The 24,638-nt window shown below is 64.3% G+C and overlaps 1 protein-coding gene across 32 annotated transcripts in view; it reads left to right on the top strand.

The window, feature by feature from the left end:
• The window catches only part of CCDC187 (coiled-coil domain containing 187), a 48,405-nt gene that overhangs the window by 4,517 nt on the left and 19,250 nt on the right, over nucleotides 1-24,638 (top strand). For 6 of the 32 annotated variants that reach the window (XR_014842501.1, XM_021081062.2, XM_021081059.2 and 3 more), the window contains exons 2-15: nucleotides 329-834; nucleotides 2,273-2,371; nucleotides 4,374-4,469; nucleotides 7,795-7,929; nucleotides 8,146-8,211; nucleotides 8,447-9,564; nucleotides 9,777-9,871; nucleotides 13,583-14,142; nucleotides 14,444-14,531; nucleotides 18,549-18,661; nucleotides 19,261-19,413; nucleotides 22,929-22,981; nucleotides 23,327-23,440; nucleotides 24,480-24,601. Coding sequence is in view for 29 of the 32 variants with exons in the window: in XM_021081062.2 (XP_020936721.2) it covers nucleotides 369-834; nucleotides 2,273-2,371; nucleotides 4,374-4,469; nucleotides 7,795-7,929; nucleotides 8,146-8,211; nucleotides 8,447-9,564; nucleotides 9,777-9,871; nucleotides 13,583-14,142; nucleotides 14,444-14,531; nucleotides 18,549-18,661; nucleotides 19,261-19,413; nucleotides 22,929-22,981; nucleotides 23,327-23,440; nucleotides 24,480-24,601 (3,278 nt within the window). In the remaining 3 variants the exon portion in view is untranslated. Of the gene's footprint in view, nucleotides 1-303; nucleotides 835-2,272; nucleotides 2,372-4,373; nucleotides 4,470-5,068; nucleotides 5,207-7,794; nucleotides 7,930-8,145; nucleotides 8,212-8,446; nucleotides 9,565-9,776; nucleotides 9,872-13,582; nucleotides 14,143-14,443; nucleotides 14,532-18,548; nucleotides 18,662-19,260; nucleotides 19,414-22,928; nucleotides 22,982-23,326; nucleotides 23,441-24,479; nucleotides 24,602-24,638 lie in introns of those variants that run through there. The other 26 variants (XM_085019881.1, XM_021081065.2, XM_085019937.1 and 23 more) reach the window with 15 other exon arrangements.

Raw genomic sequence — 24,638 nt, 5'->3', positions numbered from 1 at the left:
TGTCAGCACACGGGGCAGGCACTGCGGGGAGCTGGGGTGGGGAGCCAGGGCCTGGGCCAGGGCTCTGCTGTGGGCCATCTCCCCAGCCTGCACACCGGGTGCCTGGGCTGCCCACCTCGAGGGTATGTGGTTGGGATTCAAGCGTGAACATCACAGCACTGCCGCTGTGGGGGGCGTTATTATTGGTCCCTCACGCCTTTCTCAGCCCAAGACGGCAAACTGGGAAGCGGGAAGGGGCTGCGGACAGCGAGGGCGCAGGGTGACACCTTTTGCTCAGCACCGCCTTCTCTCCGCACCCCACAGGCTGTGTCTGCCTCTTTCTCCCCAGGGAAGACTGGCTCCGTCCACCTGCGACTGAGAATGAGGTCATGTCTGCCCTGAGGTGGCCCCAGCCCTCCCAGGAGGTAGGCGCCCTGCGGGGACCTCCCCAAGGGGCCTGGTCTGACTACCTCGAGGAGCCCGGCCCCCCAAGGAACGCCTGCAGCCATCCGGTGTGGTCAGCGGACGAGGAGCCCAAGGATGGGGACAGCTCAGTGTCATCGGGCCGCCTCTCTGGCTCCTCGGGAGGCCACGAGTCAGGCACATTTCCCCGTGGGCCCTGGAAGGAGAGGACCCCCCAGGTGCTGGGGCCCTCACGGCGGCCCAGGGAGAGCAGTCCACGGCTGGAGCAGCTGAGGGGCAAGATCCGGGCGCAGGCGAGGCGGCAGGCCAGCTGCGCCTCCCTGGGCACCTCAACACCCTCCAGTGCCTCGCACCTCTACAAAACCCCCACGCCAGCCGCCCGGAGGAAAGCCCGAAAGCCAGCCAAGCCCCCTCCAGCCCTGGCATTCCCAGGTCAGCGGCCGCTATCCCCGGAGAGGGACGGGAGTGGGATGGGGGGGTGGGAGAGATGGGACCACTGCAGCCAGCAGTGCTGGGCATGGAGGCTGCCCTGTCTGGGCTGGTAGCCACCTGGGGAGGCTGGTGCAATGTGCCCCTTGGACCCGAGAGGGTCTCAGAGCCTGGGGAGCCAAGTGGGGATCAAGTCCTCCCGGGGGATGCGTGTGAGTTGCGTTTAAGCACCAGGAAGAGGAGTTCCCGTCGTGGCGCAGTGGTTAATGAATCCGACTAGGAACCATGAGGCTGCGGGTTCGATCCCTGCCCTTGCTCAGCGGGTTAATGATCCGGCGTTGCCGTGAGCTGTGGTGTAGGTTGCAGACATGGCTCAGATCCTGCATTGCTGTGGCTCTGCATAGGTCAGCCGCTATAGCTCCGATTAGACCCCTAGCCTGGGAATCCTGATATGCTGCGAGAGCAGCCCAAGAAATGGCAAAAAGACAAAACAAACAAACAAACAAACAAAAAGCACCAGGAAGAATTGAGTCATCCTCAGAGATGGAGGAGGGCTGGTGCAAGGAAGCAGGAGGGATGGTGGATGGAAGGGCTGGTACAAGGCAGCCAGAGGGCGTGCAGAAGGTACGGAAGGGACTGGTCCCCAGGGCCTGGAGGCTGCAGCCTTGGGGAAGGGGCTGGAGGCGGGGAAGCTGGCCAGGTGTGTGGGACTCAGGTCAGAAACAACCCGAAAAGCCTGCGGAGGATTTTGAAGGTCCCCAGAGACAAGGCAAGTGTTTCCAGCCCCAGGGCAGGGGCCCAGGGCAGGGCGAGGGTGGCAATGTAAAGGACTGAGCGGTTCTGGAGTTCCCGTCATGGCCCAGCGGTTGACGAACCTGACTAGCTTCCACGAGGTTGCAGGTTCGATCCCTGGTCTCACTCAGCAGGTTAAGGATCTGGCGTTGCCGTGAGCTGTGGTGTAGGTTGCAGACAGGGCTTGGATCTGGCGTGGCTGTGGCTATGGTGGAAGCCGACAGCTCTCACTAGACCCTTAGCCTGGAAACCTCCAGGCACATGCCGTGGGTGCAGCCCTAGAAAGCCATACATACATAGATAAATAAAGATAAAGCATGACCTTTCTTTGTGAACGTGGGACTCCACACACATGGCCTGTGCCACGAGGTCCCAACATCTCGGGGGTGACACTCCTTACCCAGCACCACTGGTGAAGCAGCTGCCAGCAGATGTTAGCACCCGTTCCGTTTGGAGAGCTGCCAGCCTGCTCCACGGCTGAGCTCTGGTGCCGGTCCAATTGGCCCGCTCGCGGCACCCTCAGGCCTGGGCCTCCATCAAAGGCAGTGTTTAAAGGCTCTTGAGCGGCTGCCAAATGGGGACGGTTCCCTGGAAATTTCTTCACGGACTGGCCCCTCTCACGACGTCCCTTCTTGTCACTCTGCTCCAGGCTCAGGCATCCAGAGTGAGTCCGAAAGTGGAGTCGAAGACAAGGCAACCCCCAGCCAGGGGCGTGAGCACTCCAGGGTCTCTCGGCGCCAGCCCTCAGGTGAGTGGTCCGTGGCCAGCCATCCTGGCACCCCAGGTGGACACCCAGGCCAGAGCACGGGCGACAGGGTTCTGGTGCCAGGACGCTGCAGACAGCTCCTCTCTCATCCTGGGTGGCTGGCTTTCTTATGGTCCCTGTTCCTAGAGGAGGACACTGAGGGTCAGAGGGGACCCCAGCCACCAAGGGGCCCGGTGGGGATCTGGACCCAGCCTGTCGTGCTCTGAAGCCCCAAGTCTGACCAGCAGGGGAGGAGTCCAGGTGGGCTCTGCAGGGGAGGCTGGGGCTCTAAGGGCGGGGGCCGGGCAGGAGTGTCTCCTTGCCGAGACCTCCTGCCCTGGTAGGCGACGCCTTTCCTGCCTGGTCACCTGCCAGCCACAGGCCAGGCTTGAGGCCCTTCAGGTCCCGGCAGCTCCTGGGCTCATTGTCCTGCTGCAGGAGGCCTCCTTGCCTATGTGTTGCACAAATGGCCTTGCGTGCCCTGGAGATGTGGACGGGTTGGCAGTGGGCGGGCAGATTTCAGACGGGTGAGGAAGGGTCCAGGGGCCCAGCGGCCACTAAATTTGGGCTGACTCCCTCACTCCCGCCCCAGGCTTTCAGGGTGTCCCCAGGGTTTTCCACGGGGCTGTTGGGGAAGAACGAGGTGAGAGTTGGAAGCTCAGGGCACAGCCGCCCCCTCTCCCAGAGGGGCTGTGGTGGCCGGGACGCAGAGAACGTTGGCCCCACGAGGGCGGGGCCACAGAGCGTTTCCAGGCCGTCCTGGGCAGGTGTGCGAGCCAAGTGCAGCCTGGGGCGGGTTCCGAGGGTCAGAGCTTCTCCTCTCGGCTCTGGCCTCCGGTGGGTCCCAGAAGCTCCCGACAGGACTGGGGCGCCCGTCCCATCCCCATTCCCGCTGTGACTCCCGGCGAATGCCCTGCCTCCCTCCTCTTCCGCCCCAGGGACCCCGATGGCTTCAGCTGGTCCAGCTGCTCGGCCTCCCCTCCCCCACACACCGAGGCCCATCAGCCAAAATCAGCACTCGGTCACTGGTCACTTGGGGACCTCAGGGCCCAGCATCATCCATCACCAGTTCCTCCCAGTTTTAGAACCCTCTGGAAGCCAAGTATGGGGCAGGGCCTCAGTCTTTTTTTTTTTATTTGTAGTGAAATACATATAACAATGAAGTTTGCCGTTTTAACCGTGTTTAAGTGCAAAGTTACTTTCTGTTTCTGCGGGTTCAACTGCCCTAGGGAATTTCATATGAGTGGAATCCTGTCCTTTTGTGAGGACCCCCCTGCCAGCAGGGTCGGGTGCTGAGATGGGAGGACGAAGGGACAGAGGGACAGAGGGACAGGCTGAGGCTAGGACCTGTGCTGCACTGCGGAGGCCCAGAGCCTTCAGGCCAGACTTTTCCCACGCTCCCCGGCCCGTGGGGACACAGCGGGCTAGGCTCAGCGCTCACACACGCATTGGCTTGTTGGCTTTTTGGTGCTTCACAGACACGGCCCCCACTCAGTGGTGGACAGAGACAAATGAGGCCAAAGGGAGCAGGGACAGGCTCCCGCAGTGGCCTCTGTGCCTGCTGTGGCCTTGGACAGCCTCCCACTCAGGAGCCCCTGCTTCCACCTGTCCAGCCAGGGGTGGATCCGCCTGTGCGAAGGCCCCTCTGGGTCCAGCCCTCACTCCTCCTCTCCCTGCGATGTTCTGTCTGGACAGCTGCCCTGCCATGGGTTCACTTGTTGATCACATATTCACTCAACAAACACAAGTGCTGTGGTCCGGCCCCGAGCCTGGTGCCAGAGGCAGAGATGGAGGCCATTCTGAGCTCAGGGACTCTCGGGCTTTGTGCGCAGCCAAGGCTATGAGGGAGGGCGAGGAGGGGAAAGGCCAGCCCTGCAGCGGGTCCCCAGGACTGGTCCCACCCAGAAGGTGGCGAGGGGACGGTGAGGTGCCTGGCGAGCGGGTGGATCCCACGTGTTGTGCTGCTACTCAACCTTCTCTCCCTTCCTTCCTGTCTCCTCTGAAGTTCCATGGGAAAACCCGAAAAGCAGGAAAAGTCGTTCTTGCAAAAGCGAGAAGGCCCCCAAGCCGCCTCCCCCGAGGAGAACTGCCAAAGACACAGGTAGGGTTGGCCCGCTGGGGGCTGGCAGGGCCTGGGGACAGGAGGTTGTGGTCCAGGCTGAGGACACGGGCATGTGGCGTGTTTCTGGAGTCGGGATGGCTGGCACAGCGCTGGTTGTGCCTCGGAAAGGCAGGCAGGGCCCGGACGGCACGCGGGGTACAGGTGGACAGACGGCTTTCTCATCACTTGATGAGCTGTGGCCGTTTCGCTGGCTCCGGCGGCAGGAAGTGTGGCTGATGGATGAGTGCCCAGAAGCCTGGTTTGGGACTCTGACCCCAGGCAGGGACTCCTGCCTCCCCTGAGTACCTAGCGATCCCCTGCTCACCCTTGGGGACGCGTTGTATGTCCACGACCAGGAGCGGTCAGTTCGGAGGTGGTGCTGGACCAGTGTCAGGGGAACTCCTAATTCAGGCGTCTCTCCCTCGAGGGCTGGGTGGGGTGTTGGCCTCCAGCCAAGACCCAGCTGCCCAGCCTGGGTTGGTTCATGGAGCCTGTGGGGTGAACAGGCAGGATGTGGGCGTGTGGGAAACGGCAGGAGGCAGGCTTCCTCTGGGGCTTTCCTTTGGAACGTTCTGGGCCGGGGTTGGAGTGGCCTCGCTCAGCCAGTCTCCAGGCATGCCCTGCGCTAGAGCGACAGTAGCCCGCGTCAACCTCACAGCTCTCCTCGGGGCAGGCCGGCTTGCTCCCGCTCTGCAGATGAGGAGACTGAGGCTCAGAGCTGGCCCAGGGCCGCACAGGTGAGCAGGGCAGGGCTCTGACCCGTCTGGCGCCAGGTCTGTGCTTCCCACAGGAGAAGCCCGGCTGTGTGTACCCGGGACCAGGCCTGGGCACCCTCTCAAGGCCCACCCTTGGGGCCTGGACCCTGGGCCCACTGTACCATGGCCCTCGGGACACTAGCAAGAGCACCCAGGCGGGGCGAACCCACCCGCTGGGGCCGAGGTCGGCTCTGCGGGGCCCCCCGTCTCCGGGTAGCAGGCTGGGCTTGCGGCCCCTCCTGGGTATCTCTGTGTCTTGCTTTCCCAGGGCGTGAGGTCACAGTCCCGGACAGGAGTGGGCCGGGTGGGTCTGCCCACATCGTCCCCTCTGCTGTCGGCGGGTCCGGGGTTCCGGCTGGGCATCAGGCTGAAGGTGGGCCCTGAGCCAGGTGGGGACCTGTAGGGAAATGCTCCCCTGGAACCGGAGAGTAAGGGATGCTGGGAGACACGGAGAAGGTTCCGGAAGGCCACTGAAAAGGCATAAAATAGAACAATTTTCCCCATCATGCCTTCCCACCTCCCTCGGCCTTTGGGTTTGTTTTATTTTAATGGCTCATTTGAAAAATGACCTGCCTTCTGCTTGACACGGGGTCAAAAGGGCTTGCCACGGGCTGCATTCATCACGGTAAACGCCGTGTCACCCTGACGGCGTTGACCATTAGTTTCTGTCAGTGACGAAGTCACAGCTGGGCTAAGGAGAGATGAGTTTGGGGTCAGAGGTCAGAGCTACAGGACTTGGGAATTGGATGAATTAGAAATTTGCTGTAGTTAACAAAAAATTAAATCACAATAGTTATAAAATATTCATCCATCCGGGCCCAAGGAAAATGAAGCCCGGTATTCAATTTCAGATTACAGCACCTCGCTTTGCATTTTTTATCATAGATTAGGTCGGCCCTGGAACTTTGACAGGGCACCTGGGGGCTTCATCCATTTCCACAGATTAAAAATCCTCTCGTAAAAAAATTAATTGCCATTAAACTGCTCCGCGGAAGAAAAAAATGTCCCCATCAGGACCCATTTATTGACCTGGACCCCTCTGGCGGGCTGATGGGGAAGCCAGTGATGGAGGGGCCTGTGGGTGGGGGCGCCGAGAGGGGCCTGGCCGGCAGACAGCCCCCTCCCAGCGGTAGGCTCCCCGCATGGCCTCGTTTGCGCGGTGCAGCAGCGGCGGGGGACCAGGACACACAGGACGCCCGCTGGAGCCCAGCCTCACAGCTCCCACGCCAAGCTCACACGTGGCCAGTGGGCAGTCCCGGACTCCGCCCTGGAGGGCCGAATCCTGACCCTTGGCGGTAACTACCGTCGTGAGAGTGGCCTCCTTGCTGTCTCATCTGCGTGGCCTTGTAGGGGAAGTGCTTACGGGAAACGAAGGCACGGGGAAGCGGCCACCGCCCAAGGCCCACGGCTAGTGATCCAAAGAGCGGGGCTTTAAACCCTGGTCTGGGGCTCCGGAGGACAAGCGCTCAGCCTCCGTGTTCCCTGGGTCCCGGGAAGGAGGACCGAGCCTCGGGAGGGGCGTGGCCTGGAGGGCGGCCCCCAAGGGGCGGGGCTTCGGGGGCGTGGCCAACGCGGCGGCCCTCGGGCTTCCGGCGGCGTGGCCTCGGGGCGTGGTTCCGCGTGGCCCTTCCCCTCTCTGGAGCCGCGCCTTCAGGCCTGTGGCCGAGTCTGCGGACTGGCCTGAGCGGGGTGCCGGGTCCAGGGGGCAGGGCGTGCTAGTTGGATGGGCTCTACTACAAGACACCTTTTTTTGGCAGAAATGCCCTCTCCACGGGTATTTCTGGGTAGTCTTGGGCTGGGTAATCTTGTTTCCAGGGTGCTGGTCCCCGGGGGGGAGGTGCCGTGTGTGCTTGTGAGTGCGCGCATGCGCTCAAGGCTGGCGCCACTTCCTGCCTCTGCCAGTGCCCTTGTGGGTGGCTTTGCAATGATGATGGGACTGTTCTTGGCACTCGGTGATGTCACTTGGAATTATGAAGTAAAACCTTGATAAAGGATTTTTATTAGGTTAAAGAAATCTCGTTCATGTTTGGGTCCAGTGGCTTTGGTTTCCACACTCTCGGGGACCCCTCACCCTGCCGGGCTGGGCGTCTTCCTGGGTTCCCCGTCGCCTGTTTCCGCAGAGTCTCACCATTTGAAAACAAACTAATTTCCTCTGGTTCAGGGCAAATGATCAGCCATAACTTTTCCCCTCGCTCCGTGTGAGCCCTGCCCCTGTGTCCTGGTAACTCGGTGTCACTGGCCAGCCTGTACCTCGTGTGTGCCGTGTGCCCGGGGCCTGTGTTGAATGTTTTACAGGCAAATCCGTAGGGAGAGTGTTTTATTACCCCCGAGGGTCAGAGAAATCAGGTCACATTTCAAGGTCGTCCTGTGACTCAGCCCTGCCTCTTGCTGGCCAGTGGCTGTCCAGAGTGGCCTGGACACAAAAGCTTTCAGCCCATCCCCTCCGGGAGCGCGTGGATTGGTCTTCTGGGCCTGCATGGAGCCGCCACCCTTCCTTCCGTCTGGGCCAGCACTCAGAGGGCCTGGGCACCGGGCTGTGTGTGTGTGTGTGTGTGTATTTTCTCTTTAAGATTCTGAGTTGGTTGGTGTTTACGCCTGGAGAAAAGGACGAGCACTGGTGAGGGCGTTGCTTGGGCCCCCGCCGGTCCTCCCCAGGCTCCAGAGCAAGGCGCCCTCGAGACACCGGCCCCCCGCCGCACAATTAGGTACCTTGAGCCTCCGCCTCAGCGCTGCTCTGCTCTGCGTGGCATCTGGAGGGTGGGCACGGAGGGAGAGATGCCCGGGAAGCAGTGACATTGGATTGCGGGCATGGCACGTCTTTCCCAGCGACCCGCCACCAGACAGGGGCTTTGGGGAGTCGCTATGTTTAAAAGCCTAGGAAGAGGACGTCTGACCTTGATAGGCGCCTTTCACTCCCGCAGGCAGGGCACAGCCACTGGGCTTTCCCGACTTTCGCAGGACAGGGGCCCCAGCTGCTCCCAGCAGAGGTCTGTCACCCACTCCCACTTGGTTGTCCCCACCTTCAGAGAGAGTGCCTCGGTGCCAGGTGCCCAGGCACAGCCTCGAGTCACCCGGACGTGGCACCTGCCCCAGAGGTCTTCAGGGGGCTGACGAATGCAGAGCCAAGAGGGGGCCTCTTGGGGTGGGGTGGGGGGGCTGGCTCTGCTCCTCTCAGAGTCCTGCGGCAGCTCCTGCCACCCCCGTGACTGCCTGTCTTTACAGGACACAGCAAGAAGGCCGCAGCCGGGGAGAGCTCCCCGGTCCAACCCCAGGTGCCCAGCCCGGCCTCTGTCTGCAGTGACCCGCAGGTGTCTGCCACCGCGCCCCCCGCGGCTTCCTGTGATCAGTCCGTGAACATCCAGGCTGCCATGGCCATCCTGCGAGACCTCCGCCAGCAAATCCAGGTGGGGCTGGAGCTGGCCCGGGACCGCCACCCTCGGCGAGGGCTGGAGCTGCGGGACCTGGCGGGAAGGAGGCGGCCGGGCCCCCGGAGTCCCCCGGATGTGCGAGGCGCCTTCTGGAAGAGCCCCCGGACCACGACGGAGGGGGTGGCTGCCTCCTCAGAGAGGGCTGGCAGCCTCCCCACGGCCCCGCGGTGGAGCTCCTCGGCCAGGCGGGACATCTGTCCGCAGAGGGCCTGGGTGGCCCAAGGACTGGACCCCTCCCCGCAGAAGCCCGGGAGCCCCCCTGAAAGGCTGAGCTCCTTCCCTCAGCGGCCCTGGAGCGCCTCACCCAGGCAGGCCTCCAGTCCGCAGAGGACGTGGGCGGCCCCAGGACTGGACCCCTCCTTGCAGAGGCCCGGGAGCCCCCCTGAAAGACTCGGCCCCTTCCTGCAGCGGCCCTGGAGCGCCTCGGCCGGGCAGGCCTCCGGTCCGCAGAGGGCTTGGACTGCTTGCCAAGACGGGGAGGGCCCTGCCCGAAGGCCATGGAGCCCTCCCTGCTGGCGGCCCCAGAGTGCCTCCTTCCTGCAGGGGCCCAGCCCCCTGTGCAGGGACAGAGGTTCCCTGCTGTCTGCCTCGGGCACCGAGCTCGCCTGGCTGAGGCCCAGCCGGGGTGCCCTTCGGAGTGAGCCGCGGCGGCCGCCACCCTGCCCGAAGCCCCGGGGACCCCTGGGCCCCCCGTGCAGCCCTGAGTCCCTGCGCCAGAGGACGGTGGGCTGGCGGCGGGAGGCCCTGGAGAAGAAGGCCTCGGCCGAGCGCTCACAGGAGCCGAGGAAGCAGCAGCGGCGGCAGGACATGTACCGGAAGCAGAAGGAGGCTGTCCTGAGCAAAGCCATCCCCGTGGTCTCCCAGACGACCCCCGGCATCGTGACCTTTGTCCCGCATTCGGCACAGTCCAGGGTACGTGACACCTGCCCGCTCAGCCCCCCAGCTCCCCTGGGTCCGAGATGCCTGCCCGCCGGCTGTCACGGACTCTGCAGGGATCCCGTCACCTCTGTCTCTGCTGCAGTGGAGAGGCCCTGAGGGGTCCAGCCTGAGACCCCCGTGGAGGCCGAGGCAGCTCCAGGGTTGAGACGGGGCTGGGGCTCTGATGGTGCGTTCCTCCACTTTAGGGCCTGGAAGCCCCGGGGAGCCCGGGCGCACCCGTGCTGGAGTGGAGCAAGGTGACTTCTGGCATGGTGCTGGGGGACCAGGAGGCCCCAGGCAGGTGGGTGTGCAGGGCGGGGCTGCACTTCCTGGGGTGGGCTCCCTGGCCCAGAGCTGCGCAGCCCTGGGTGCAGCTGGACTTGTCTTCGCTGAAGTGAGACTCATATCGCCTTGTTGTTGTTGTTTTTTTGGCTGCATTCGCAGCAGGTGGAAGTTCCTAGGCCAGGGGTTGAACCTGTGCCACAGCTGCAGCCACACTGGATCCTTAACCTGCTGAGCCACAAGGGAACTGCCACCCCCCCCCTTTTTTAAATTTTATCTTTTCAGCTGTGCCTGTGGCATGCAAAAGTTCCTGGGCCAGGGATTGAACCTGCTCCACAACAGTGACCTGAGCCACATCAGTGACAATGCTGGATCCTTAACCCACTGAGTCACCAGGGAACTCCCAAGGTAGCCTTTTTAAAGCAGACAGCTTTGGAATTCCTTTCGTGGCTCAGGGGTTAACGAACCCGACTAGGATCCATGAGGATGTGGGTTCGATCCCTGGCCTCGCTCAGTGGGTTAAGGATCTGGCATTGCTGTGAGCTGTGGTGTAGGTCAGAGGTGTGGCTTGGATCCAGAGCTGCTGTGGCTGTGGTGTAGGCCGGCGGCTACAGCTCCGATTAGACCCCTAGCCTGGAAACCTCCGTACACCACAGGTGCGGCTCTAAAAAAAAAAAAAAAAAAAGCAGACAACCTAGCAGTTTAGCACATTATTGTGCAGCCACTCCCCTGTTGTCGTTCCAGAACCTTTCATCCCCCAAAAGGAAGGCCCATCCCCATTAGCAGTCACTCCCTCCCTCCCCCGAGCCCCGAGCTGTCCCCGGGCTGTGCTCCGTCTCTGTGGATCCGCCAATTGTGATGTCTCGAATCCATGGAGTCCTAAGCCTGGGCCTTTGCACCTGGCTTCTTGCCCTGCGTGTGTTTCCTGGGCTCACCCGCGTCGCAGCCTGTGTCAGGACTTCCTTTCCTGGCTGAGTAATATGCCGTCGTCCCATCGCCCACAGCTGCTTATCCCGGCGTCAGCGGAGGGACCCGTGGGCTCTTTCCCCCTGTGGCCGCCGCGCATGGTGCTGCCGTGAGAGAAATGTCTCAGCGTGTTTCCGTGCCTTGTGCCCGGACCCAGGGCCGGAAGGGCCGGGTTGTGTGGTCCCTCTCTTTAACTTGTGGAGAGCTGCCGGCTCTTCTCTGCAGCAGCCACACCATTTTGCATTCTCACCAGCAGTGCAGAAGGAATCCAGTTTCCTCCTGTCCTTTTGCCGACACGGGTTTTCTTACTTTTTTCCCCTTGCTTTTGTTTTTGCTTCATTTTCACTGCTATGTATTTATTTGGGGCCGCACCCCTGGCATATGGAGGTTCCCAGGCTCAGAGCGGCAGCTGCCGGCCTGCACCACAGCCCCAGCAACGCGGGATCCTTCCCCCCCCTGAGCAGGGCCAGGGCGCGAACCCTCGTCCTCGTGGATGCTGGTCGAGTTCATTACTGTGAGCCACAGCGGGAGCTCCTTCACCGCCCTGTATTTTCGTCTCCTCTGGACCGCTGTCCGAAGGCCCCCTCCCGCTGCAGCATCTCGAAGTCCAGAGTGGGAGACCTTCCCCCACTTTGCTGGCCTTCCCGGTTCCTCCCCTCCTTGGGCACGGGCTCAGGGGATGCCCCATGGGCTTCGGGCCAGTACCAGCTGCTTCCTGGTCACCTGCCTGATGAAGGAGGGAGGGCAGTGTGACAAGGAGCCAGGCTCCCTGAGCAGGACCTGCTTGTGGCCAGAGCGGGGAGCCGGCCCAGCGGCTCGGGACGGGGTGCCAGCAAGGTGCCTCCTGCCCTGGGCTCGCTCTGCACCTGGCTCCTGCTGCATCCTTGGCAGCCCGTGTTCCAGGAGGGGGCTTGGGGGTGAACCCCTCCGTGCTCAGCACCCACCCCTCTTTGCAGCCCCTCCAGCCCTCCCACCCACCACTGAGGTGGGATGGACACGCTTCTCCACTCCTGCCTCCTGGAAGTTTCTCTCTGGCTCCCTTTTGTGTCATCTGCCTTCAGAGTGCACATTCGCGGCCATTCCCCGAGATTCCAGGTCCGTGGGGCCACCCAGGGGTCTGCATTTTCCTTCAGAACTTTTTAAAGTTGACATCTGGGACCATCCAGACAAGGACCCGGGTCCCAGGTGCAGCTCAGTGACCTTCCCACCCAGCACGAGTGTAACCTGCACCAGGACCGAGAAACCGCTCACACCCCCGAGGGCAGCCCCTCCTGCTGCACACCATCCTGGGGGCTCATCACCATGGGTGGGGAGGAGGCTGCGGGTCCTTAGTCTTGCGTCATCGTGTCCTTTTTCTTTCTTACTTAAAAATTTGTGGTAGGAGTTCCCGTCGAGGCTCAGTGGAAAATGAATCTGACTCGAACCCATGAGGACGCAGGTTCGATCCCTGGCCTCGCTCCGTGGGTTAAGGATCTGGCACTGCTGTGAGCTGGGGTGTAAGTCGCAGATGCAGCTTGGATCCCGTGTTGCTGTGGCTGTGGTGGAGGCCGGCAGCTGTAGCTCCTATTCAAACCCTAGCCTGGGAACCTCCATATGCTGCAGGTGCAGCCCTAAAAGACAAAAAAAGAAAAAAAAATGTGGTAAAATACATGTGATATGAAATTTACAATCCTGTTTTAAGCACTCAGTTCAGTGGGATTAAGCGCAGTCACACTGTTGAGCAACCATCCCCACCGTCCTTTCCAGACTGAAGGACGTCTTCCCAAACTGAAGCTCCGTCCCCATTAAACACTCCCCCCACCCCCCCCACCCCCGTCCCTTCCCCGGCCCCGGGCCCCGCCATCTACTTCCCGTCTCCGTGAATCTGTTTCCTCTAGGGAACTCATTCCAGTGGAGTCCTACAGGATTTGTCCTGTTGTGCCTGGCTCATTTCACTCAGCATAATGTCCTTCCACGTTGCAGCCTGTGTCAGCATTGCCTTTTATTTTGTTTTATTTTTTTGTCTTTTTTGTCTTTTTGCCTTTTCTAGGGCCGCACCCGCAGCATATGGAGGTTCCCAGGCTAGGGTTCCAGTCGGAGCTGTAGCCACCAGCCTACGCCAGAGCCACAGCAACACGGGATCCGAGCTGCATCTGTGACCTACACCACAGCTCACAGCAATGCCAGATGCTTAACCCACTGAGCAAGGCCAGGGATCGAACCCGCAGCCTCATGGTTCCTGGTCAAATTCGTTAACCACTCTGCCACCATGGGAACTCCCTGACTGTCTTGATGCACAGAAGTTGTTAAATTTTAGAAGTAGCCCCATTTATCTAGTTTTTCTTTGGTTATCAGTGCTTTTGGTGCCGAAGCCAAGAAATCATTGCCAGTTGTCCTCAGTCCCTTTAAAAGCCATGCGCCGTCTGTCATACGGACACACCACAATCCCCACGGTCATAAACAGACGTGGTGAGGGGTTCCCATCGTGGCTCAGCGGTTAACAAACCTGACTAGCATCCACGAGCATGCGGGTTCGACCCCTGGGCTCGCTCAGTGGGTTGAGGATCCAGCGTTGCTGTGGCTGTGGTGGAGGCCGGCAGCTGTAGCTCTCATTCAACCCCTGACCTGGGAACTTCCATATGCTGCAGATGTGGCCCTAAAAAGACAAAAATAAATAAATAAATAAACAGTCACGGTGAGCAGACACCCGTCTGGCTGGGAGTGGTGCCGTGTGTACTCTGCACACGGGCGCCCTAAGACCGACCCTCGTCCTCTCTCCCCGCAGCTTCTGCCTGTGTTTGAACAGAGCCTTGAGCCCCGCCAAGATCCTAGAGACGGGAGGCTCCCAAGACGGCTGGGAGGGTGCCCCCCTGCTGATGTCTGCCTCCTCCCCGGGCCCCCTGCGGCTCACGGACCTGGCCGCGCACTACCCGCGCCCGGGGCCGTGCATCTACCTGGACCCCGAGGAGTCGGAGCGCCTGGGCCTGCCGGGCCCCCTGCGCCTCAGCTGCAAGCAGGCCCAGCTGCAGGCCCTGGAGACCACAGCCAACATCCTGCAGCAGCGGATCGACACCCTGACCGACAAGCTGCGCGAGTCCGAGGCCACAGACACCCCGGGGGACCCGGGCCTGGACCCGCCGCCCTGGAGCTCCGGCACGCCAGCCTGCCCCGGAGCCTTGGTGCCCACCGTGGCCCGAGGGGCGCCCTGGGACTGGGCGGGCATGCAGGCCAGGCCTCTGCTCTCCCCCCGCTGCTTCCTGGACGGCGAGACGCTGCCCCGGAGCCCCGACTGGGAGCTGCAGCAGAGCGCGAGCCCCAGGGGCCACCACGCCAGCCAGCCCCGAGGTAGGGCCCGCACGGAGCCGCCAAGGACCGCCTGCCCTTTGGTGACTAGGGGAACCCTGCTTTCTCCCGTCTCCTGAAAGCGGGGTACAGTGGCAATGCCACAGCAGCTGTCCTGGCGGGGGGAGGAGGGACCTGGTCCTGAGGCTTATGTGCCCCCACCCCCCGCCCTGCCTCCCAAAGATGGGTGAGCCAGCGGAGCGGGTCCCTCCTGCTGTGGGGCAGTGCCACCCTCCCTCAGTCCCCATGGCCAGCAGCTCCTCCCTCCCGCCGCGGGGGAGGTGACGTCCTGGTCTCTCCGGAGGTTTCCTGGAGGACGGACGTTTGGACCTCGGCAAGAGGCTGGCGAGAAACACGGCTTCCTTCCAGGCCCTCGGCCCCTTTCCAGGGAGGTAAGCCTGGCGCCGCCCTCAAGCGACCCTGTGTCCCCAGGGCACCGCCTGTGCTGCCCTAGGCCAGGACCTGAGGGCAGCCAGGCCAGGCAGGGCAGTGACACAGCTCCTCACCGGTCCAGGGAGAGGTGCTGGCCTCGGACACCTCGGGCGGGCCGTGCGTGGTGGACCGTGTGGGGACGCTGTCGTGCGGGGACGTTGTCGGCCATGCCCCCCAGTGTGAGCGGCAGGCTGGTCATGTCCAGGGGTCAAGGACACCGCCGTCCCTCCATCTGCGTCCCTCCCCCGTAGTCCCTTCACCTTCTCGTGACTTCTGTCTCCAGCGCTGGCTGTGGCCTTCTCTCGGGTCCCTTCACACAGGTCCCTTGCGTGGTCCAGTTACAGACAGATGACCGGGCTGGGGCTGGGACACTGGGGGGCCTCGGCAGCCCCCCGTCCACCTGGCCAGTGCAGACTGGTCCTGGGATATGGCCTGAGCAGCCACCACCCAGAGCCAGCAGCTTCCTGGGGACCTTCTGTTCCCGCCCTCAGCGCAGTCCCCCAGCGTCTCGGCTGGCCGCCCCGCCGTCCACTGCTGTCCCTTCCTGTCCTCTCTGTCCTCTAGCTCGTTCCCCACCCCACAGCCAGTGTCCCTGCTCTGTGCCCCCAGCCCCTCTCGGAGAGGGGGCGTTCTTCCTGCCCCGGCCCAGCCCCTGTCACAGCCCCCAGTCCTGGGCAGCTTCTGTCCAGCAGGGGCTCCGAAGGTGGTCAGCACAGGGGAGCTGCTGCAGGTCAGTATCCGGCCTTGGTTGAGCAGCTGCGGCCTCCACCTTCCAGATTCAGAAACACGCCCCGCCGCCTCCTGCACGGACCCCGCCGCCCCATCGCCTGCCTGTCCGGCTGGCACGCCCCTGCCCACGCTTCCTCCCGGCCCCCAGTGCCCTCCTGGTCCCCCACCTCCTTCCCTGCACCGCACACCCGGAGGTTCTCAGACCCCCCCAGCCCCCTCACCTCTGTATCCCGGGACCCAAGGGCCTGGGCTGCCTCCTTGCCCCCCGAGCAGCCCCTCCCCAGGCGGCCCTCTCGCCTGTGGGCCACAGGTCCCCTGGGCCTCCAGGCCTGACTGCTCAGAACTGGGGGCAAGGGGGCCCCAGAGGGGGCCAGGCCCGTGGGTGGACTCCTGGGGGCTGGCCTTGATCGCCTGTCATTGGCCAGAGCCCACCCTGGAGCCAGGCTGGGGATCCCACCACCCGCTGCGCCGGGTCTGCCCTGGGCTCGATGCCCAGGTTGGGGCCCCCGGGGCCCACTGGAGGCTGTGGTGCCCAGAGATTAAAGCAGAGGATGGAGACGGGTCAGGGAGCCAGTGGCGCCAGGAGTCGACACAGGGCCTCCCAGGCGGGCGCCCCAGCCTCTGGGGTCAATGCAGACCCCAGGTCTGGGCTTCCAGCTGTTGACCTGGCACAAAGTCACAAGCCCCTCCAGCCCCAGAGGAGACCCTCCCACCCCCTCGCCCCACACCAGCCTGCCACCTCTTGCGGAATCTGACTCATTGCCACCAGTAGGGGTCAGCATTGGGCTGGACGTGGCGTCCCGGCGGGCGGGTCCTCTAGACTGAGGAGGGAGAGGGGAGAATTTTCCAGAGGTTCGTTCCTGTGCCCCAGGCTCCACGGTGGACGCCCTACAGCTGTGTGTCCTGCTGCTGGACGACCAGCAAGAAGGACCTGTGAGCCCAGGCCTAGAAGGACAGGGCCAGGGCGCCTCTGGGACACTCCCACCGGCACGGCGTCCCCTCCCCCCGAGAGCCTGCCAGGCCTGGAGGAACGGGCAAGGGTGGGCATTGTTCCAAGCCATGCCCTGGTCGGAGACCGGGGCCCAGGACCCAGGGCCTTGCTGGCTCTCAGGCCTCCGGGAAGGCACCTGGCTGGGCCTCTAAGGTAGCAGTTGCCGCTCACTGGAGGGCTGCCTGCCAGTCACTGCCCTCGCTGTCCAAGGATGCAGGTCACAGCTCCCTCCCCAGGGTTGGCCTGTCCTGCTGCCCCTTAGGCCAGGAAATGTTAGAAATGCAGAGTCCTCGGCCCTCCCGAGTCTGAGACGCTGGGCGCGCCCCCTCCTTCCCCTGCTGGGCCGGCAGCGCTCGGTGGCAGGAAGGGGGCCGGGTTTGTTACCAGCATCACGCGGTGAGGCCCCCAGGGCTTCCCACCCCCCACGGGGCTTGGGCCCCCGGTGCCCAGTCACCCTGGCGTCTCTGGAAGGCAGCATGGTGGAGGGTGTGGCCAGCTGTGTGCCCGCCCTCACCCCGCAGGCCTCTGTGCCCTTTCAGCCGCCGCGGCGCTATGGTCTCAGCCCCATTTCATAGAGGGGGAGGCTGGGGCTCAGAGAGAAGTGGCCTTGCCCAGGGGCCCGTGGCCTGTGGCCCGTGGGAGGACAGGTCACAGTTCAGGCCCAGGGCTTGGCCTCCGGAGCTCATGGTTTTCCCCCTCCATCCGTCCCCTGGTCCAGTGGCTCTCAAACTGTTCTCTGCCAGCTTGTTAGAAATGCAGAGTCCCTGGCCCACCCAGCTCTCCTGAATCTGATACGCTGGCCGTGGGCCAGGGATCCGCTGATTCTGCCACTGAGGGGCGAGAACCACTGCCCTGGAAAGTTTAGACCAGTGGTTGGCCGGCCGCAGCCCCGAGACCCACCGCCGGCTCGTCCCTCGAGTCAGCCCTGGATAACTTTGTTAATCCGAGGCGGGGACGGCAGCACCCAAGCTCTGGGTTGGGAAGGAGGAGCGAGAGAGTCTGGGGGAATTCTCCCTCTGTGCCCAGGCATCCCCGGAGCGGCCCCTGCCCACCGCTGCCCCTGGGAACCTCCCCTGACCTCCATGCCCGGGGTCAGAGCTCTGCCCCAGATCCCTGGGTCACCCCAGGATGGGCCCAGCACCGCCTGTCACCTCCTCAGCATCTTTCTGTCGGCCCCAGAGCTGCTCCCTTTTTCTAGAACAGTCTTTCACACACATCCCCTGCAGGACCATGAGCGGCGGGGTCAGGGGCCAGGCAGAGGGTCCCCCACGCCTTCCCGCTCGGCCCCTGGAGAGCCAGCAGGTGCTCAGCCAACACCTGTGGCCGTGGGCCCCACGGGCTGGTGCAGGACCCGTCTCCACGGCTCGCAGGCGTGGTGGCCTCTTTAGTCACTCGGGGGGTCCTCGGTCACTGGGTTCCAGGAAGGACAGCCACGTGGGCTGGTGAATCATAAGCGAGGCGGACTGTGCACACCGCGTGAAGGAGCTCATCACGCACCCGCTGGCATGCCCATCGTGCCCCAGAGCCCCCATCTGGGCAGCTGCTGCCTGCCTGTGTTCAGGCTCTGCCCCCCATCCTGGGCTGCTCCTCGGGAGGGGCCCACCGCCACGCTCCCTCCTCATCCTGTGGGCAGAGGTGCTGGCCAGTCTCGGGTGGGAGCCGAGCTCACTCGGACAGAGGGCAGGTTTCTGAGTCCAGTGGGGCCGGTTTGAGCCACGCCTCCTTGGTCACCCGGCTCAGGCCCCTGTGTGGACAGGGTGGCCGTGCTGGCCCTGAGAAGCTGGTGGTGAGGGTTAGAGCTAGGGTGTGGGCCCTGCCCCACACCGGGCCTGGTGGACAGTCCCCTTAGCAGGTGGCAGGGGGGACAGAGAGCAAGGGTGTGCCATGCCTGGCACTGCCAGAGTGGCGCTTTGCAGGAGCAGAGGCAGGGCAGGCGAGGGCTTCCGGGCGGAGGGCACACTGACCCTGGCTGGCCCCAGTGCCCGATGGTGACGGTGGAGGCAGAGCCTGCCCTGAGCAGTACAGCCTGCGGGTGTCACCATCTACAGGCCCCGCCCACTCCCCCGCCGCCCCCCCAGCCCTCTGGACACAGGCCCCATACCCCCTCCACCCTTGGGTCTCCCTGGACCCTGAGTCTGAGACTGGGTTCGGAGAGACGCTCTGGGCTGCAGCGCCCGGATTCCCGCTCCCCGACCCTCGGCCCCACTTGTCGCCTGCCTCTCGGAGCTTCGCTGCTCACACGTGTTTGTGTTCCCAGCTCACTCGGGGCGCCAGCCACACCAGACACCCGCTGTGGCTCCCTGCGGCGGGAGGAGATGCGGTCGGCCAGAGGGGCCGGCCTGGTCACGCCCTGGACCCCCCGGAGCTGCGGTAAGGGCGAGCCTGTGGACAGACCCTGGGCTGGCTGGTCGGGTGGCTGGGGAAGTCCGCTGGGGACCCCCTCCACTGCCTGACGCTCCTCGAGCTTCTGCCGGTGGAGGATCCTTCTCGACGTGGAGAGAATCCACGCATCAGTATTAAAGTTTTTTGGAGGCTTCCGGGGCCTGCTCCGTGCTCTCGCCGCACCTGTCGCGACCGGTGTTTGCCCCACGAGGGTCAGTGGCTTGTTTCTGCTCCGGGCGGCTCTGAGCTACGCTTCCCCAGGGTGTCTGGGGGCTCAGCCCTCTGCCTTCCCTTTTGCTGCCGAGGGTCTCTGTCCCACGTTAGAACGGAGGAGAGGTGCCCAGGGCCACAGGGCAGGTGCAGCTCAGGGTGTGGGGCGCCCCGCCCGGCGCCCTCCTGGGTTCAGGGCCTCCATCCCCGCAGCAGCCGCAGGGACCGTGGGAGGCTCTGCCCAGCGGGGGCTCAGGGAGGGGGTGGCTGCAGGGCCCTGGCCCAGCGCGGGGAGCTGAGCGCCCCTCTGGAAGGCCTGGAACACGCTGTCACTATTTAATCCTGTTTTTCCATTGATGTCCTTCAAACGCTTTCAGAACGGGAAGAAGCCACACTCACATCTCTCTGCGGGAGAAGCGGGCCCTGCAGGTGCATGCAGAGCGAACCCCCAGCCCCTGCCCGCCCCCCAGGAGCGGCCCCAGATAAAACCCATGCCTCCCTGGGTGCCTGGTGGCGCGCCCATCTCACAGGTGGGCAGCGAGGCCTGGGAGAGGCCCGGGGGCAGTTAGCAGCCTGAGTTTCCCTGGTGCTTGGCGGGACGGCAGTTTCAGCCCCGGGCTCCAAGCTGCTCCCCTAAGGGCAGCAGGGGTGTGGCAGAGCCCTCCTGGCCAGGTAGCCTCCCCAGGGACTCCCCACAGACACCTGCCCCCACACAAGACAAGGGCTGGGGCCGAAGCCCTCAAGGGGCTGCCAGAACATTCCTGCAGACCAGCCCTCCGCCAGCCCACTGGGGCAGGGGGGCACGTGTGAGCTGCTGGACGCGCGCGTGTGTGTGCGGGTGATGAAGGGGGCCTCGGGCCCTTTGAGGCGGGGTTCTGTGCCCCCCCACCTTAGTCAGTCTCTGCCATCCGCCTGGCCCCTCCCTCTAGGAGGCTCTCCTGGCTGGGCGGGAGCTGCTGGAGACCCCGACGTGACTGCCTCTCCAGCCTCCCAGGGCCTTGGCTGCCCGCTGGTCTCCCATCATTCTCTGCTCATTCAGCACAGACGCACTGAGCACCTGCTGAGCCTGGCCCTGCCTGGGGACCAGACCCTGTGCTTAAGGCGTCTGCTTTGGGGTGGGGGGGTGGGGGCAGATGGACGGTCAGAGGACACAGAAGTGACCTCACAGCGTGTCAGGTCCCAGACAGTAAGTGTATGAGGGGCGGACATGCCATCACGAGTTCCCAGCTCCCCGCCAGTGTGGCCCAGAGAGGGGCAGTGAGCTGCCGGGGGCGCCCCGGGCTGGGCTGGGACAGCGGCTTAGACTCGGATACCAGCTCTCTGCACCGCCCCCCCCAACCTTCTGGGTGCGTAGGAACCGGGAACCTGGGCACGGCCGTGTATTCAGAAAGCTGGGGAAGCTGGGGGAGCCCTGGCCCCCCTTGACCATCAGCAACACTGTGTCTGCCACATGGGATGGTGCTGGACTCAGGTGTTTAGGACAGAGGGTGGGTGGGCCAAGGGCACCGCTGCAGGCCCTTAGCTTTCAGTGCTGCTGGTCAGCAAGGCCAGGGGGCCCTGTCTCCCAGGGACGCACAGCCCCCCTGTGGGCCATGCCTGGGGGTGGCAGGGCTGATGCAGTGTCTCGGGGAAAGGCAGCCCTGCCTGAATCCCATGGGGAGGGCGGAGAGGGCACCTCAGCACCCTAAAGGGGATGCCGTCAGTCACTGTCGAAAGGACAGTGTCCCTGGACTGGGCCACAGATCAGGCAGCAGGTGTCAGCTTCCCCGCCGTCTCCTCCCTGGAGTGAGCAGCCTGGGCCCAGGCTGAGGTCGGCGGTCCCTTCATGCAGAGCTGCCCCTTCCCCGAGGGTGCCTCTCGGCTGGGCAAAGGGCTGGGCCTCCCAAGAAAGGAGGGGCCTGGTCCGAGGAGCCAGACCCCAGCCCACCGTGGGCCCTACCCCTGCCGTGCCTTCAGGGAAAAGAGCTGGGGGCAGATCCCACTCCCCAGCCCTGCCCCTCCCGTGGGGACGTCCCCCTGGAATCTCTGAGGTCTGGTGTGGATGAAGCTGTTGGCCAGGCCCGCAGCGCCCACCAACCCCCGCAGGCCAGGTGCGGGGCCTTCCAGAAAAGCCGACTTCTCTCCCAGCTCTGCCTCCAGGCTGTCTCTCTGGCGGGGCGGGGGGGGGCTCCCTCCAGGTCCTCAGTCCCTCCTGCGTGGAGGGGTGGAGCCCCCAGCTGCCCTCACCCCCCCCTTGGACCAGGGCCACGTCTCGGTGCCCCTGTGAACTGAAATTCTCTGCCAGGATCTCTCCATCCTGAGGCTGCAGACAGCCCTGCAGCGTCACCCGGACGCTGAGCTGCTCCTGCCGGGCGTGGCTGAGAGCAGAGTCTCGGGGAGCCAGAGACCAGGCAGCGAGCACAGCCCAGAGCATCTGCGCTCGGCTCCTGTCAGACGCCACCTCCAGGCAGCCTCCCAGATAACACAGGCGGGGTCGGGTCCCGCTGCTCACGCCGCCGCAGCCGGCTTGGTGGGAGTGAAACTCGTGTGTGGCCATTGGTCTCGTGGGCCGTGGGAACCCGAGGGTTCGGGCTCTCGTCACAGCTCTGGCTGCTGGAACAGCACCTGCGGGGCCTGAGGTGCTGGGGAACATTTGTGGAAAGTGAGGAGGAAGCCCGGCGGGCGCAGTGCCCTGGGGCCAGGCCCTCCTGTCACACACGGTGGTCGCCTGGATCTCACCTTAGCTGGGGGCAGGTCCCACCCTCAGGCCCCTCTGTTGACGGAGGAGGAGCCCAGAGCTCAGAGGGTGCCTGTCATCTGTCGCCTGCCGCCAGGAAACGGCAGAGCGGGGTCCCATCCAGCTCCAGGTCGGTCCGACCCCAGCTTTGGCCACTGCAGGCAGTGCTGTCCAATAGAACTTTCTAAACAGACATCCAGACCAGCGCTGTCCAGTGGAACTCTCCAGCCTAAATAAACATCTAGATCGTTGCTGCCCAATAGAACTTTCTTCGGGCAGGGAAGCGTTCCAAATTCTGGCCCCCCCACCCCAGTCCTGAGTATGTCATCTCGTTGGACCCGCGCGACCGCCAGGCGCTTTGGGTGGCAGGACGTGCCGGATTCTCGGGGCTCCTCCCAGTTGTTGCCAGGAGTTGGGGAACAAGGCTGGTGCCACCCCCACTCAACAAGGTGACTGCCAGCTGCTTGGCCAGCTACGGCCACACCGTCTTGGGGACAGCTGGCTTCTCCGGGGTCACAGCTCAGAGCTCAGGGACACGCAGCCCGTGTTCCCTGGTGACCTGTTGGGGATGCTGGCCTGGCCGCAGATGCCCAGGGACTCCCATCTTCCAGCTGCAGGGCTGAGGGCTTCAGGTCTCTGAAGCTCCTGGGCCCCTGGAGGCGGGTCAGTGGGAACTCGGTGGGGGACCCGGCCCCTCTCAGGCTCCGCCTCTTTCGAGGGCCACACACAAAAGCAAGGGGGGGTTTTCCCTCTTGAGGGAACTTGGGCTCAGAACAGACACTTTGCAGCAGTTCTGCCCCGTTGTCATTTCCCGAGGTGGCAGTCAGCTGGGGCAGGAGGGAGCACGCCTGGCCTCACCCCGAGTGCTCAGCCTGTGAGGTGGCCAGAGCCCCTGCCCCTCTCCTGGGCTGGGGGCTTCAGCCCCCTCACAGCCGTGGAAACGCCCAGAGCAGGTTGGGCTGCTGTTCTCAGCGATTCGGCTGCTCTAAGGCAGGAAGAGGAGCCGCTCTGTTCCGGGAAGGAGGGCGGTCGGGAGAGCGTTAACCTCTCCCTTCACCCGCCAGCAGCACCAAGGAGCCCGTCAGAGACACAGGCGTCCGCAGACCTGGGAGGGAGCCGCCGTCCCGCAGGCCCCCCGCCGCGGCTCTCACTGGTCCCGCCAGGCAGAGGGAGGGGGGGGCGAGCACCGAGCAGGCCGCTCCGTCCCCGGGCCCCGGGCCCCGGCCCCTGCCCGCCCTCCCTGGGTGCTCAGCGTGTTTCCCTACAGGCCGAGGGCCGAGGCCGAGCCAGCGGAGGCCACTCAGCTGGCCCTTCTCGTGGTTTCTGCAGGTCCGCTGTCCAACATCCAGCAGAAGTCCCTGAGCTTCCTTGAGTCGCTGAAGGTGTGTCACCTTGGACCTCTTCTCTTTGGGGCTGGGAGCAGCCATTGTCCCCGAGGCTGAGCAGAAGGGGCCCCGAGCAGGGAATTGTAGGGTTGGGGCCGGCTGAACTTCAGCCCCGAGCCTGGTGAGGGGAAGGGCAGGGCCTGGGGTGGGGAGAAGGCCCTGGGACCGGCCCTGACTCGGAGGCTGGTGGGCTGGAGGGAGGGGTCCTTCGAGGGGGCCCTCCGGAGAGGGTCCTGTCCCTGGAGGGGACCCTGCCTGCCCTCTCGGGCCGAGGGCTTGCTGGCGATCGTGGGGGGCAGTGGCTGGGGCCCGGGGAGTCCTGAGGCTGGGCCCTCCCTGCAGCTGGACCAGCAGAAGCAGGAGCGGGAGCTGGCCCTTCTGCGGCAGCAGGCGGAGCTGGAGGTCTGGGAGACGCAGAAGGCCCTGGGGGAGCTGCTCTTCCAACATCGGCTGGAGGTCAGCGGGCCGACCCTGCCGGGGCTGCCACAGGCATGCCCACTCCCTACCAAGGGGCAGCACGGCCCCTCCTGCCCGGCCCCAGCCCAGGGTCCGTCTAAAGGCTGGGTGGGGAGGCACTGGCACAGCAGAGGTCAGGCTGCGGGGAGCAGACGCTGCCTGTGCCGAGGGAGCGGAGCGAGGCTGGATAGCCACACGAGGATACCCGCTGAAAGCAGATGCAGGCTTTTGTTCCCTGGTGACAGATGACAGCCTGGGCCTCATGCCTGGCCTTGTCCAGGCTTGTGAACTCGCGTGAGCTGCGGGCTTTGCACTGAACTCAGGAGCCGACGTGTGAGGGTTCTTGTGGCCCCGGGGCTCTGCCGCCGGGGGAGGGGCCGTGTCTCCAAGCCCCTCTGCCCAGCCTCCGGCTAAAGCATCCTTTAGCCCCTTGGGATGGGTTGTGTGCATGGGTTGGGGCGGCCCAGCAGCGCCCGGCGGGGATGGTGCCCAGCCCGGGTGGGGACCGGAGGCTGATGCCTGCGGTAGGCTGCATGTCACGAACCTTCTCGGAAGAGACTCTTCCTTCTCTGGGTCCTTGGTCCGGGGCGATGATGGGGTGCCCTCATACACAGGACTTTTAGGGAGACTTCCCGGGAGGGTACTGTGCACACCAGCACCCACGCCCGGCCCCGGATCCCTTTGTCCCCCTTGTCTGTTCTGGCGTCACACCTGCTGAAGACTGTGCCCCAAGCTGGGGTGCAGGTTCTGTCCCAGGTGTATATGCAGCTGCCCCCACCCCCCACCCCCCCACGCTGCTCCAGCCCTGGCTGTGCTCCCCCTGGTGGGCCCCAGCCACCCAACCCCGACCCTGCCAAGGGACCCCCCCTCTCTGGGGGGCGGGGAGGGGCTGCTACACCCCATCCCGTGGAGGCTGGACAGAGAGGCCCCTGAGGGTGGAGGTGCATCTGGCCCTGGGCCCCTCCCTGGGCCCCACCTGCCTGGGGATGGGGCAGCTCCTGGCTCCCCTCCACGAGGCACTGGCTTTCTGTCCTTGCAGCGGCTGATGGAGAAACACCCCACCCGGGCCAGACCCGGAACAGCCTCAGAGCCAGAGTGGCCGCAGGTGCGTGTGGATGCAGAGCTGATGGCCTCTCGGGACACGGTGACAGCCAGACCCAGGTGCGGCCCCTCCCAGTTGCAGGGCAGTGAGGGTCTC

Source organism: Sus scrofa, chromosome 1 (genome assembly GCF_054392235.1).
Source record: "Sus scrofa isolate SSC_HxYL_T2T_F1_AM1 chromosome 1, Sscrofa_HxYL_maternal_Yorkshire_Landrace_v2.0, whole genome shotgun sequence".
Taxonomy (NCBI): Eukaryota; Metazoa; Chordata; class Mammalia; order Artiodactyla; family Suidae; genus Sus; species Sus scrofa.
Note: the sequence above shows the minus strand (reverse complement) of the source record. Positions and strands in the feature narration are given on the sequence as shown.